General features: G+C 45.4%; 1 protein-coding gene across 1 annotated transcript in view; it reads left to right on the top strand.

Annotated features, from left to right (window-relative positions):
* The window catches only part of tll1 (tolloid-like 1), a 42,518-nt gene that overhangs the window by 10,450 nt on the left and 17,068 nt on the right, over positions 1-15,000 (top strand). The window contains exons 2-12 of the mRNA XM_079999085.1: positions 1,770-1,892; positions 2,960-3,040; positions 3,492-3,665; positions 3,774-3,891; positions 6,888-7,066; positions 8,288-8,393; positions 9,067-9,191; positions 10,477-10,592; positions 10,993-11,095; positions 11,728-11,844; positions 12,488-12,633. Coding sequence (XP_079855211.1) covers positions 1,770-1,892; positions 2,960-3,040; positions 3,492-3,665; positions 3,774-3,891; positions 6,888-7,066; positions 8,288-8,393; positions 9,067-9,191; positions 10,477-10,592; positions 10,993-11,095; positions 11,728-11,844; positions 12,488-12,633 — 1,388 coding nt within the window. The remainder of the gene's footprint in view (positions 1-1,769; positions 1,893-2,959; positions 3,041-3,491; positions 3,666-3,773; positions 3,892-6,887; positions 7,067-8,287; positions 8,394-9,066; positions 9,192-10,476; positions 10,593-10,992; positions 11,096-11,727; positions 11,845-12,487; positions 12,634-15,000) is intronic.

Genomic DNA, 15,000 nt, shown 5'->3' with positions numbered 1-15,000 from the left:
GGCTCTTCACCCGCCTTGACTTTGGGCTATTTATGGCATCTCTATGGATTAGCAGGACCCCCGTAATCGATGGGCCAACCCTCACTGTCACTATGATGTCTTCCTCCCCCTGACACTTCTTCTGTTCTCCCCTCGCTTTTCTTTTCTCTTTCCTTCTTTCTTTCTTTCTTTCTTTCTTTCTTTCTTTCTTTCTTTCTTGCTTTCATTTGTTCTTTCTTTCTTCCTTTAGTAGGTTTAGGTTTAGTACGATTTTGCCAGTTCTGGCCCTGGCACTTTGCTGACCTCTTTTATAGATAATTTTACCATGAATCTTACAATCAAACCTCACGTTAACCTTTCGGCCCATTCACCTGCCTTCGATGGAATTGACCTGTAACCTAATGTGAAAGATCATATAGCTTTTCTGTGTAATTGAGTCTTCAAGATCACATCGGTCTAATGTATATACCATCCAGTGCCACTCCCTGTCTCTATCTGATAATGCTATGATGTGTAAACCATCTGCTGCCGCTGTGCAACGCTCTGCATCGCAACAACAGTACAGCGCAACGCGGAGCACAATGCCTCGCCGCCTGATTTCCCCTCACGGCGATGCTGATTAGCTCAATGACAGGTTTCCCCCGTGCCATTGTTAATGCACCGGCCAATGTCTTCGGTCCCTATAGGACCATAAACTCACCAAGAAAATCATTTTGTGACGGGTTATTGCCAAGTTTGTCTTTGTTGGAGGTCGGAAGGAACGAGACTATCGGAAAACATGGAGATTCTAAGGTACATACACACAATGCCAGTGTACAGTAGTCATGAGGAACCGAAGGTCTTTTCAAGCAGGAATGACGCATTTTGAAGCAGGACCGGATTTGGTAGTATGACTGGGAAATCAAAGATCAAATATTTTTGATATGATGATATAATATATATCTAATGTCTGACGTATTTTGGCGATGACTATTGGTGTTTACACAATACATATTTGAGGGACAATCACTAGCAAAGTGAATATGTCATGTCCTCTTTCCGATGAAAATGAACATGTTTGGAGGGGGGAGGAGAGTGATTGAGAGGTTTGTGTGGTTTGCAAGAGGGTATTGAGAGAGGGATGGTGAAAGATTATTGGGAAAAGGGAGAACCAGTCAATGGAGGCAATGGAGTCTGGGACAAAGAAGAGTTGCTGGCGGGGGATAGAAAGAGGGTGGGAAATGATGCTGATACGGAACATTTGTGTTGTTTATATTAGATGCCTTCCACGCACACATGCTCAGACAAACACGCACAAACGCACACGTGCACACACACACACACACATACATACACACACACACGCACACACACACACACACACGCACGCACACACACACACACACACACACACACACACACACACACACACACACACACACACACACACACACACACAATGCTGTATATATACAGTAGGTAGGTGAGAACGTGTCTCCAAAACAATGAGACCAGGGTGATTTGTGTGCAACCTTGGCTGATCTTCCTTAATGCCTTCCCCTGGGGAAACATCCCACACTCCCAGTGTCACCGTCACCCAGAGCCTGGATGACCGTGGAATTTTAAACGGAAGAGACAAAGTGGAAACCCTATGAAATGTCCTACAAAATCGATAAAATATAACCCTAAACCTAACCCTCTAACCCCAAACGCTAACCTAACGCCCAAATGTAACCCCACTGTATCAATGATTTAGATGCCTTGTTGCTAATGACCCTGACTATCATGATTTTGGTTTGGTTTTTTTCCAGCTGTTTTCTGGGGAGACATCGCTTTGGACGACGAGGATCTCCGCATGTTCCAGATCGACAGGACAATAGACCTGACGCAGCGCACGCACACACACACACACTCCCAACGGGGACACACCACTGGTGAGTGGCTCTGCGCCCAAATCCTGACCGTTCCCTTCTCAATGCCACTGATACACACACACACACACACACACACAGACACACAGACACACACACACACACACACACACACACACACACACACACGCACACACGCACACACACGCGTGCACACACACACAGACACACACACACACACACACACACACACGGCCGGGGTTTCAGAAGAGCAGTGAGAGACGTTTCAAACAGAGGGGTTACAGTAAGTGTCATGTTATACTTTGTGCCAATTCCCAACTTTGCAGATAAAGAAATAGTGGCGAATGTGACTCAAATACGGTTAAAAGGGAATAAAATTCCAATTTCATAAATATTTTCATAAATTATATATTTAAACAAGGAAAGGTAAGCGGAGAACAGAGAGAGCTGAGGAAAGCTGAGGAGTGTGACATCACTCCGCTGTATGTGCCGTCTGGTCCTTTCCTGTCCTGTGAAATGTGTGTTGTTTTACCAGAGAGCGTGGCGTTCCCAACTGGCAAACTTTCAAAGCTGAAGCCATCAAAAACATAAACTCTCACATCAACGTGTTAATCATAGTGGCAGTGCGGAGGTTTGCCAGAAGTAAAACGAACGGACGCCGCAGCACGGCCACAGCACAGCCACAGCACACAACAGGATGAAGAATCATATCTCGACTGGCGCTGGATGTCATTAATCTGGGGGGAAAATCTTACCCCATTCCGCTGGAAGGAGGTTACGGATTATGGGAACTGGTGATTGGTGGGAAGAGGTTTATAATATGAGCACTCATTATCAGTATCAACCGGGGCCTCCCGTAAGGCAGTCAATTATTTGTTTTTGCATCACGCCATCACGATGAAATGCTCTCTCTCTCTCTCTCTCTCAACCATGTTTTCCCTCGAATCCTGTCCCGAGGCGTCGACCTCTGGATTACCTCAGAGAGTGGGTGTCAGAAGTACTTCCTCACTTGTCTTACTTTGACTAGTGCCTTTGTGTGTGTGTGTGTGTGTGTGTGTGTGTGTGTGCGCGCGCGTGTGTGTGCGCGTGTGCGTGCGCTTGTGCTTCAGGTGGCCTGGAAGAACACGAAATTGCCAAGAAGAGAAGCTCGTTGTACCTGCTGCTGGAAAGAATACGTCGATTCGGCTTCGGTACGGACACTCGACGCACCACGGCCCGCCGCCGCTCCGGCGGTCCACTTCCAAATACCTCGCTGTGCCTGGGTTTCCTCACACCCTCGATGACTGTGAAAGTTTTCCCGTTGTACGGCGCCATCAGATGACGCTTTGGAAGTTCGGTGAAGCTTTTCCCCTTCAGCGGCTCAGCTGGTTCGGGTTCACACAAGGAGAAATACAATTATATTGCGTCGCCTGAGCTTCTTCTCTCTATTTGAGTTTGCTCATATTCCAGTGTAAAGAGAAAACACTCAAAGGTCTGATTAAGTGACTCATCACATAATATCGCAGCCAAATTCAGCAGCGGCAAATGTCACGATGGCGAATACATTGACATTAAGCGACATTAAGTGAAGTCCGCGCAAGAGTTTGGTAAAAAAAAAAAAGAAGAAAAGCTTTGACTTGACAGTTTGTCGTCTCCTTTCAGATTACCTGCCCAAGAACTTCAGCAAGGGAGCCGCCGGCCCCAAGAGTCCCGTCGGGAAAGGCGAAAAGAGCGGAAATGTTTTGAAAAGCCGCTTTCCCCGGGCGGCCACCTCGCGGGCCGAGAGGATCTGGCCTGGGGGAGTCATCCCGTATGTGATCGGAGGCAACTTCACTGGTGAGCTGCTCCGCCGGAATGCTGGCGATTCCATGCAGCAACCAAACCACCGTGACAATGTTTGTGTGTGTGTGTGTGTGTGTGTGTGCATGTGTGTGTGTCCTTCAGGCAGTCAGAGGGCCATGTTCAAGCAGGCCATGCGGCACTGGGAGAAGCAGACCTGCGTGACGTTCATTGAGAAGACAGATGAGGAAAGCTACATCGTGTTCACCTACAGACCATGCGGGTGAGACGGGAGACTTATTTGTGTGTGTGTGTGTGTGTGTGTGTGTGTGTGTGTGCGTGGGTTTGTGGGAGTGTATTTTCATGTGAAGATGCGTCCATGTGCATTTGCACTTTGATTGTATTTTGATGTGTTTATGTGTTTGTGTGTGTGTGTGTGTGTGTGTGTGTGTTTCGACTGTGGGTTTCAATTCAAATTGAAATAGTGTACTTACTACTTACACGGGGTGGGGGGGTTATTTAACTAGCTTTAAACTTTAATTATTTAATGCCTTTGGTTGAACAAATAAACACAACATGCATCATGTCATTCATGCTTAGATCGTAAATACATACAGATGTATTCCTTCAGAATTAAAGGCCATATTTGCAGAAAAAAATACAAATAATACTACAACTAATAATAATAATTATAATACAATTACATTTCAGGGTGATACTTGCATATTTATTATTGATTTATTTTAACTTTATTTTATCTATTTATGTATTTGTATTTTATTATTATTATTTTTTCTACCTGTGCTGTCAGCATGCTGGGCATACAACATTATTTCACCTTTATTTTACTTGTTAATCTCATTGAGATTCAGAATCCTGGAGACCGGTCCAAGCAAACAGCAAGACAACGAATACAACTGAAAAACGGAATACACAACATAAAATCATAGGACATTAAAGGCGGAGCAACTACAGTACAAAACAACATTTATACTTGAAAATGTGGAAAAATATAGAAGCGGAAATCTAGGAGGTAAAACAGTGACGATCTCCCCGAGTTTCAACCATTTAACCAAGGGAAGAGTGTGAGTGCAGGAGCAGTGTTCGTACCTGTATGGCCGTTTGGGCATATGTCTGTATGTGTGTGTGTGTGTGTGTGTGTGAGAGAGAGAGATGTCCGTGTGCATGGTTGTCTCTGTGTGTCTATGCGTGTGTGCCGACACGTGTGTGTACAGAAGGTTTGATAGTGACCTGGTCACAGTGAGAGACGACACGGTCACTCAACAATGGCTCCACTTTCCTTCCTGTCCTGCTCCTGCTTCCCCATCACACCACACTGTGCTCTGTGTGTGTACACAGACACAGACACGCACACGCGTGCACACACACACACACACTCACACATACACATACACACACAAACACACACACACACACACATCACATGCACACACACACACACACGCGCACACACGCAAACACAGGCACACATTCACACACACAGACACACACACACACACACACACACACACACACACACACACACACACACACACACACACATGTGCGTTTGTGTGCAGTTTATTTGTTCATATACTGAAGACATGCATTGTTCTGCAGAACGGGGTCATGGTGTGTTTTTACAGTCGTTAAACTTTGCTGATTGGCAGCGAGGTGATGTGAGACGCTCAGATAGCTTCTTTTCAAGATTTTAACTTCACGAGCATCGCTGCATATCAGGCTACTGCAGCGGGTCCTTTATGACGAGGTTTAACTTATTTATATCGTTACACATTTTTCCAGCTACATTTGTCGTTGGGGCATTTATCATGGGATTTACGTAACTTTTGGCAGGCCCCCAGAAGGGGGTCTGTGAAGGAATTGCAGAGGGTATGCAGCAAAATTATTATTGTTTTATTGTTTCGCCTTTTAAAATATTTTTTCTCACCATATATATGTAAATATCATATTTATATATTTTGTTGGATGTTCTGTATATGTCAGCAAAGTTTAAGTTAAATGTGACATTTGTGCTGCCTAATTTTGTGCTTTACACAAACTTCACCACAGTTTATTACAAGTAGATCAATTATATTATTTTGGGGGGGAGGGATCCCCAGTCAGAGCTTATTCTGTTCAGGGGGCCTTACCTTCAAGGTTTGGGAACCCTCACTCATGGTATACTTTTCAACACTGCTATGCATCATAGTTTTGCCCTGTTAGCAGAATGCATAACATACAGCTGTGTTTTTACAGAATACTTCATTGTACCTGTGTGCTCACCAGTGTCTGAGATAAGATAAAGACCTGGACGGTGACTGATGGTGCTGGTTGTCTGATGTTCGGTGATGGTTGGCTGGATTAGAGATTAGACACTGTAATCTGATGTATAAATATCTTGAGAAGACAGACAGATAGACAAAGAGAGAGAGGGAGAGAGAGAGAGAGAGAGAGAGGGGGAGAGAGCGGGAGAGGGGGTTGTATACATCCATTTGTCACTGGGTCTCTCTGCTGGTTATTCCGCTGCCAGAGCTGCATGGCAGTGAAATCGGAGCGAGAAAGGAAGGTTTCTGATCCAACGGCTCCCTGTGCTCCCCACACAGTCGGCCAGCTGGATAACTTTAATCAGATTTGTTGTCTGGCACAGGCGTCTCGGGTGTGTGTGTGTGTGTGTGTGTGTGTGTGTGTGTGTGTGTGTGTGTGTGTGTGTATGTTTATTTGTGTATGCAGTGTGTGTAGTGAAATAGTAAATCATCCTTGCTGCGAGTTATGAAACTTCAGCTTCATCAGAGTCTTTTATGTTAACAGCTTTCAGGCCGTCAGTGCATGTAGTGAGGGGCAGGAAATCCTGGAAACACTGTGTGAGTGTGTGTGTGTGTGTGTGTGTGTGTGTGTGTGTGTGTGTGTCTGTGTGTGTGTGTGTGTGTGTGTGTGTGGGTGTGTGTGTGCGTGTGTGCGTGTGTGTGTGTGTGTGTGCACACATTTACCCCAGTGTGTGTGGGGGGGGTGACCATGTGTGTTTTTTCGGGTGTGTGGACATATGCATGTAGAAGCATATTTATGTGTGTGTGTGTGTGTGTGTGCGTGTGCGTGCGTGCCTGCGTGCGTGCCTGCGTGCGTGCGTGTGTTTGTGTGTGTGTGTGTGTTTGTGTGTGTGTATGTATACGAATGATTTTGTGTGCAAGTGTGTGTGCATGTGTGTGATGTGTCTTTCAATGTGTGTATGTGTGTGTGTGTGTGAGGTTGCCAGTCTGAATTCCGGACCCTGAATTCCCTCAGGTGCTGTTCCTTTGTGGGTCGCCGTGGCAACGGGCCTCAGGCCATCTCCATAGGAAAGAACTGTGACAAGTTTGGCATCGTGGTGCACGAACTGGGCCATGTGATCGGCTTCTGGCATGAGCACACGCGACCCGACCGCGACGATCATGTGACCATCATCCGGGACAACATCCAACCAGGTGAGAGCCACGGCACTATCCCACTACCCGCAATGCACCTGGGGACCTGTCGGTGGAGAATCAGAGTGTGAATAAGCTTTTTAATGGCTGTTAAGACACCTACACATCTCAGCTGTTCGTCACTCGTCCTCCCACGCGCTCGCGCCAACCACATGATAATACCTCTCCTCACATCTCACATACCTCTGACAAAGGTGTGGAATCAAGTGGAAAAGACGCAGCAGCCGCATTTTAGAAAGGGCTCAGGACATCAGCGATGAAGAGCAACAATAAAAAAACTCCAACGGTCTTCATCAGGATTCATTAGCCAAGGAAGAGTATAATATGAATATCAATTCACTAGAATTTATCAGAAGGAATTGGTTTGACAGCTCTGGATGACAGCAGGAAATGCCGTAGAATAATATTCAGATATTTACGAGGCGACTCACCGCGGTGATAGAACCACAGACAGATAATCGTATCTTTTTAAGACAGAGAAGTCTACCGCAGGCATAATCACATAATCCTTTGAGAGTGTTCTGCATTAGTGCATTTTCTCAATAACTCAATATTTAGTGATTCGGTCAAACCTTTTGGCTTATATTTAATGCTTATTATTTGGTTCATTGTACAAATGTACATTACCATTTTTTTTCTTATCTTTTAGTTTATCCTTCTGATTTCACTAGTTATTGTATTTGACCAAATTTCTCCCGTTTCTTTTTCGGTGATTTTATTTATCTTCTATTTTTAGGATATATTAGTTGTTTATCATTTGGTTTAGTGTATATTGACATATTTTTTTATGTGTACAGTTAACTGGCAGGTATTATTGTATATCTTTGTATTTTTCCCATATATTGCCATTTTCCTTGTTATATTTTTTTATTCTATTGCTTTATTTTGATGTGAGCTACTTTATCTATCACTCTATCAATCTGTCTATCTATCTATCTATCTATCTATCTATCTATCTATCTATCTATCTATCTATCTATCTATCTATCTATCTATCTATCTATCTATCTATATATATAACTGCCCCTGTGTGTGTGTGTGTGTGTGTGTGTGTGTGTGTGTGTGTGTGTGTGTGTGTGTGTGTGTGTGTGTGTGTGTGTGTGTGTGTGTGTGTGTGTGTGTGTGTGTGTGTGTGTGTGTGTGTGTGTGTGTGTGTTGTATGCGTGCGTGCGTGTGCGCGTGTGTGTGCATGTGCGGTTGTGTTCTCTGGTGGCTTCCCAGGCCAGGAGTATAACTTCCTGAAGATGGAGCCGGGGGAGGTCAACTCTCTTGGGGAGCCGTACGACTTTGACAGCATCATGCACTACGCCAGGAACACCTTCTCACGGTAAACACACCCGGGCGTTTTGCTTTAAAGATCAAAGATCAAACATCATCTGTTCTGCATGATCACAGCGATTGGCTGAATCTAGAAGACACACTTAAGGTTTCGGAACGTTACCACTGAAATGTAATGTGTCTATTGGATTGCTCAGCTCAATAACGTCACCTGATCACTTCCTGTGTACTTTTTCAAACAAACACTTTTAAGAACGGATTGTAGGAAGTAATGTCCTCATTCGAAGATGGAGCATTACAAAGAACATTCCGATGTCTCGGAAGGGAGACAAATATTTGCGCGGGGGTACCTGCTCTTTTATTTTTTTAGGAACATTAAGGGAAAGCAAATATGTGGCAGGGAGTGCAGAATGTACAGACACAGCCTTTACTTTGCCCCCAGGCCACAAAGAGGGCAGCTCAAACAAAGACAGACCTGCTCCCAAAGCCTCGCGTTTGAAAACCATGATCAAAGTAGAAATAAGAAATATGATCGAATGCCATCCCAAAAAAATTGGATTCATACTTCCTACAATAGTTGGGTAACTGTAACGGATTACACTTCCCATTTCTGTCACTGAATCACATTTCTTCATGACATGTTTTCCATACAGTTATAGTTTTAGCCGAACTGCTTTTTTGTTGCTCCCTGAATATGTTTATATACATTTTATATTCTCCAGGGGGATGTTCTTGGACACCATCCTTCCGTCCAGGGATGAGAACGGAGTCCGGCCGGCCATCGGCCAGAGGACCCGACTCAGCAAGGGAGACATTGCACAGGCAAGGAAGCTGTATAGATGTCCAGGTACTGACCTACTTCCTATTAGACGTGTGGTGTACGATAGTCTGTCTGTCTGTCCGTCTGTCTGTCTGTCTGTCTGCGTACCCGTGTCTTTGGTATGTTGGATTCTCAGCTGGGAAATCGAAAGCCGGGGACCTGAAGCAACTCGCTTCCCTTTCCCCCCCAAAACGGCCGATGGACTCCCTCCACACGTCACGTCGCACGTGCCCCCGTCCACACACACCCGTGTTGTGCTGGATTCCTGTCGGTCTCCAGTGGAAGGCGGAGACCCATTATCCTAGAACTCGGAGTCAGCCGAGGTTTCGATGATCTACAACCGCCCCGCTCCTTCCAAGGAGGTCCCTCTCCGGGGGTCGCTGCTCGGCCCAAACATTCCCCGACAAAGTTATTACGTTATAATTATGTTTTAATTCACGGAGGCCGACGAAAACGGAGCCAGAGCCAAAGCCACGGCGTCCCATCTGGAGAGATACGGGACCCCGACGTTATAAGGTTGCGTTTGAGCAATATCACATCCACCAACAGATGATCGGAGCCCCAGGGCGTCGTGGGAGGAAAGCAGCCTTGCATGATGGGATAGGAGGGGCACATTTGGATATCCCCCTATTTAAGATGGTATGAAAACCCAAATTAAGACGAAGGAGTCGAAGAGACAGTTGTGTCCTGAAATGTTGAGTCCAGCTTATTTGAACCTAAGATGTTTTTTTGCGGGTTTTTTGGTTGTCTGCGAAAAAATATTGACCTACGCATGTTTTTAATCACCTAAATGTGATAAAATAAGGGTCGCCGGCCCTCAAATGCCACAATCAGCAACGTAATACGCACATACGCACACAACCAAAATACACAACCGCAATACACACAACCTCCCATATGGCAGAGCCAGTTTATTTAAGAGTTTATAAAAGAGGCTTTTGAGTATTTATGTATTTCCTCTCAGTGAGGTTATACGAGGGGTTTTGCTGTTTTCATTTCAGGAATGCACTATAACAGTCTCCATATGGACAAATTAGACAAATACAACAACTATGCACACATTGAGACACGGAGTAGGGGATGATGTTTCACAAAATAGTCTGAAAGTAATTTTCATAAACATGCATTCCTCCTAATTGTAGCATTTTTTTTTTAACTTATAGGATCAATAGAAAAGAATAATGGAACCTTTCATATGATGAATGATGTATCTGATGAATGTAAATACAAATGCAATATGAAGTATCTGACATTGCAATTGTGTATCTGTGTCTGTGTCCGTGTGTGTGTGTGTGTGTGTGTGTGTGTGCAGCATGTGGAGAGACGCTTCAAGACTCGATGGGGAATTTCTCGTCTCCCGGGTACCCCAACGGATACCCCTCGTACACACACTGCGTCTGGAGAGTCTCCGTCACGCCAGGGGAGAAGGTTGGTGGAGAGTCAAACCTTTCAACATTTGCATAGGAACACCGGATTATACACACACACACACACACACACACACACACACACACACACACACACACACAAAACATGCGCTCAGTATTGCTTCCCGCATCTTGGAAGGGGATCCCTCCTACGTGGCTCTGCTCCAGGTTTATTCCCTTTTCCCCCTCTGGGTTTTTGGGAGTTTTCCTGTGCTCGTCTCAGGGCTTAGGGTTAGCGGCTGCCATCCAACCGTCCTTTGAACGTGGGCCTGAAAAGCGCTTTGAGCCTCAATCTGCGTTAGAAAGTCCATACAAACACACAACCAAACTGCTGGTAACGCACCGCTTTGCATACCTCCCTCTGGTGCTGCTATAGACAATGGTGTTTTCACCGTCCCCAGATTGTTCTTAACTTCACCACCATGGACCTGTATAAGAGCAGCCTCTGCTGGTACGACTACATTGAGGTGCGCGACGGCTACTGGAGGAAAGCTCCGTTATTAGGTACGACCCCATGAGTCCCACGCAACCAATGTAGAGGAGGAGGGTTGGTATTTCTCTTAGTGGAATTGTCCAATGTGTGTGTAATGTGTGAGTTTGTGTGTATTGATGTGTGTCTGCTGTGTATGTGTGTGTGTGTGTGTCTGTGTAGCTTTTGTATCAAAATAGAGATTTCTATGTAAATGACACATCAATTTGCTTTATTGATGTTTTGGTGTCTGCACTGTGCTATGCTATGTTCTGCTGTGCTGTGTAAGAGAAAGAGAGTGTGTGTATGTGTGTGTGTGTGTGTGTGTGTGTGTGTGTGTGTGTGTGTGTGTGTGTGTGTGTGTGTGTGTGTGTGTGTGTGTGTGTGTGTGTGTGTGTGCGTGTGTGGGGGGGTGTGAGAGAGAGAGAGGGGGAGGAAGAATATGAGAGAAAGTGACAGCACAAGGGAGGAAAAACAGCTGATAAAGAAGATGTATTTGTTGCTTTCTACACACACCGTCACACACACGCAGACAATGCTCTTTATATACAGTCGGTAGCTGAGAATGTGCCTCAAAACAATGGACCCACATGATTTGTGTGTGTGTGTGTGTGGGTGCGTGCGTGTGCGTGCGTGTGTGTGTGTGTATGTGTGTGTGTGACTACAGGCAGGTTCTGTGGGGATAAGCTCCCCGAGGTCTTGGTCTCCACTGAGAGCAGAATGTGGATCGAGTTCCGCAGCAGCAGCAATTGGGTGGGGAAAGGCTTCGCAGCTGTTTATGAAGGTACGCCACCTGCTGAGAAACAGAGGGTGGGATGGACCAGCTCGTTTCACTGTCTTAGTAGCAAAATAACAAAAACACGGGGAGATAGGTGCAACTGAGTAGTAAGTCATACGTAAGCACCGAAACACAAGTATACTACCTTTTAGTTCATTTCAATTACTTTGTGTTACAGATTTCCTACAATAAATCCGCCGTGTGTTTACTGATTCTATGTTTTTTTTTAAGATAGTGTGTCAGCATTATTCCAAAAATTACTGCATTTATATTTCTACACACTACCAAAGCTCAGTATTTTACTAATACTGCCTCTAAGTTGCCAACGCACACATTCACACACATTCTCACACACCCACGCACACACATACACACACACATACACACACACACACACACACACACACACACACACACACACACACACACACACACACACACAAAACCACCAGCCAAAGGCAGCTAAGGGGCCAACCAGCTCATTGGGAGTCAAAAGTACAAACACCCTGACACTACAAAATCATATACTGTACTAACCTTTATTTACCAGAACTAGAGTGGTTTACAGGGTTATAGGGTTATTATAACTCTGGTCTTTGTATCGTTAAGGACACGCACACTCACTCCATTGTTTTCTCTTCCTCCGTAGCGATCTGCGGAGGCGACATCACCAAGGACTCGGGTCAGATCCAGTCCCCAAACTATCCAGACGACTACCGGCCCTCCAAGGAGTGTGTGTGGAGGATTACCGTCTCCGAGGGATACAACGTAGGACTCAGCTTCCAGGCCTTTGAGGTGACCGACCCCTGTCGTGTGATGACCCGGGTCCTACACACTATCCGTGCAAAGTTTGGGGCATTTGTGTCTCTCTCTCTCTCTCTCTCTCTCTCTCTCTCTCTCTCTCTCTCTCTCTCTCTCTCTCTCTCTCTCTCCCTCTCGCTCTCTCCCTCGGCCTGTGTGTGTGTGTGTGTGTGTGTGTGTGTGTGTGTGTGAGGTTAGTATGTCCGGGTCAGATTTCATGCTTGTGTAGCTGTTTCTTGGAACGTCATAAAGGTCGATGCGTTTGTGTGTATCTGTGTGTGAAAAGGATGAGAGAGAGAGGGAGAGAGAGAGAGAGAGCGCGGTCAGGTGGAGCGTGGTTCTAATGCTGTAAAAAATGCAGCTAAACGCAGCGTGACCTCCGGGCGTCGATCCCTCGCCGGGTTCACCTCCACCCGCTTCACCCCAAGTGGTCCGATCCGAAACGCGTTCAGCAGCTCGTAAAAACCATCTCACGCCGCAGCTCGTTCGGGCTGCGTTTTTACTCTGCTCTGATTTCTGTTCAGAAATAACACGTTGTTTGTGAAGCAAGACCACAGAGCGCCCCATAGCTCATAACTTTGTGGGAATGGCAACGGGAGAGTTGGTTCCTTCTAATTTGGTTGAAAATTGCCTTCATTACCAAGTCTGTTCTTCTAGGCTGTGATCGTGTTTATTGTTTTCTCCTTTGGTTTTAATTCTCAGACAAAATAATACCAACTATACCGTCTTGTTTAGCCCCGTTGATTTAAAGGAATAGTTCATAGTTTTTAAGTTTATCCCTGTTTCACACCCTACCCTCATGTACGCTGTAGTGCGTATGTTTCCGCCTTTTCTCCAAACTGGACGTGCGGCCCCGTCCCTCATTCGGGAGTACGGTGCCAGTAATGAAAAGACCAATCCACAATCTGATTTCGATGCAAAAACGTATACGTTTTAAAACAAATACGTTCAGTGCCGTCTAAATTTACTGCCGCTATTTTCATTGCTGAGCCACAGTGTTGTTACTGGTGTCACACCCAACTGTGTTCCCCATTGTCCCACATTAGGGGGCAGTGGCTCAGGAGGTAGATCATCTAGAACAGTGGTTCTTAACCTTATTGGAGGTACTGAACCCTGCAAGCTTCATCAGTGCATTCACCGAACCCTTCGTAATTGGAAAAATAAAATGTGATTTCTTCAAAACATAGGTATATATTTTATTAGTGCACAAAATGAACCATGCGTCACTTGCGCACAAAATCACTGTGTTCAAAGAACAAAACATGAATTTCACACAAAAACATAACTCAATGAATATGACCTGCAAATCAATGTGACTTTTGCTGTTGCCTTTCAGATGCAAGTTCAGAAATGCACAGCTTCACCTTGGCAAGTGCCACTGTCATATCATTTTCGCAACAAAGTCATTTTCCTTTTCTCAGTTTTCATGTCTATCATCCTCGAAAAAGGATTTCTGGCAAAGATACGTTGTAACAAGCCGTGTGAGTACCTCAAGGGCTTTCTTAGCAATAAGAGGGTATGGTACGATTTGGTGACACCAAAACGTTGAGAGCGTTGTTGTTCTGAAGAGTTGCTGTTGAAGCTGGCTCTGCTGAAGTTCAATGATTTTGTCGAGGTGTTCATCGTTGACATCCGCTGTCGCAACACTAAACGTGAACGGCTGTCTCACCCATGCTGGATATGACTCTCTGGTGGGGAAGTATCCGTCGAGAGACTTTGCGAGCTCATCTAAGTGCATGGCAATTGCTTCCTTCAGCTCCCCAGGTACAGAAATGTCTCCAATTCCAGACACGTCTTCGATCTTACTGACACAGTCGTCCAGCAGGGGAAAGTTTGCGAAGTTATCATTCTCTCTTCGTTGTTTCCAGAAAGGTAGCTTTTTTTTTCTTCTTCCGCTTCGATGATGCTGACCCCACTGCCCTGCATCTGTCGATTGAGATGATTGAGAGCATCGAAAATATCGGCCATGTAGGCCGAAATGAGAATGAACTCAGAATTTTCGAAGCAATCTGCGTGACAATGTTGGTACTCTCGCGAAAACAGGGCTAATTCCACACGCATGGCAAAAACACGATTCAGAACCTTTCCCCGGGATAACCACCGTACGTTAGAATGGTACAGAAGCACCTTGAATTCAGAGCCCATTTCCTTACACAGCTCTTTGAAGATGCGGTGCTTCATAGCGCTATTTTGCACATACTTCACACATTCAACTACAATTTTTAATACTTCTGCCAGTTTTGGAGGCAAGGTTTTTGTTGCCAACGCATGCCTGTGCAGAACACAGTGCGTAACACAGTGATGTGTGGTGCATCGGATTTCACCAGCGCTCCAAAACCAGAGTGTCGTCCCAGCACGGCT

The sequence above is a fragment of the Zeus faber genome (assembly GCF_960531495.2).
Source record: "Zeus faber genome assembly, chromosome: 4".
Taxonomy (NCBI): domain Eukaryota; kingdom Metazoa; phylum Chordata; class Actinopteri; order Zeiformes; family Zeidae; genus Zeus; species Zeus faber.
This window is presented reverse-complemented; position numbering and strand designations above follow the sequence as displayed.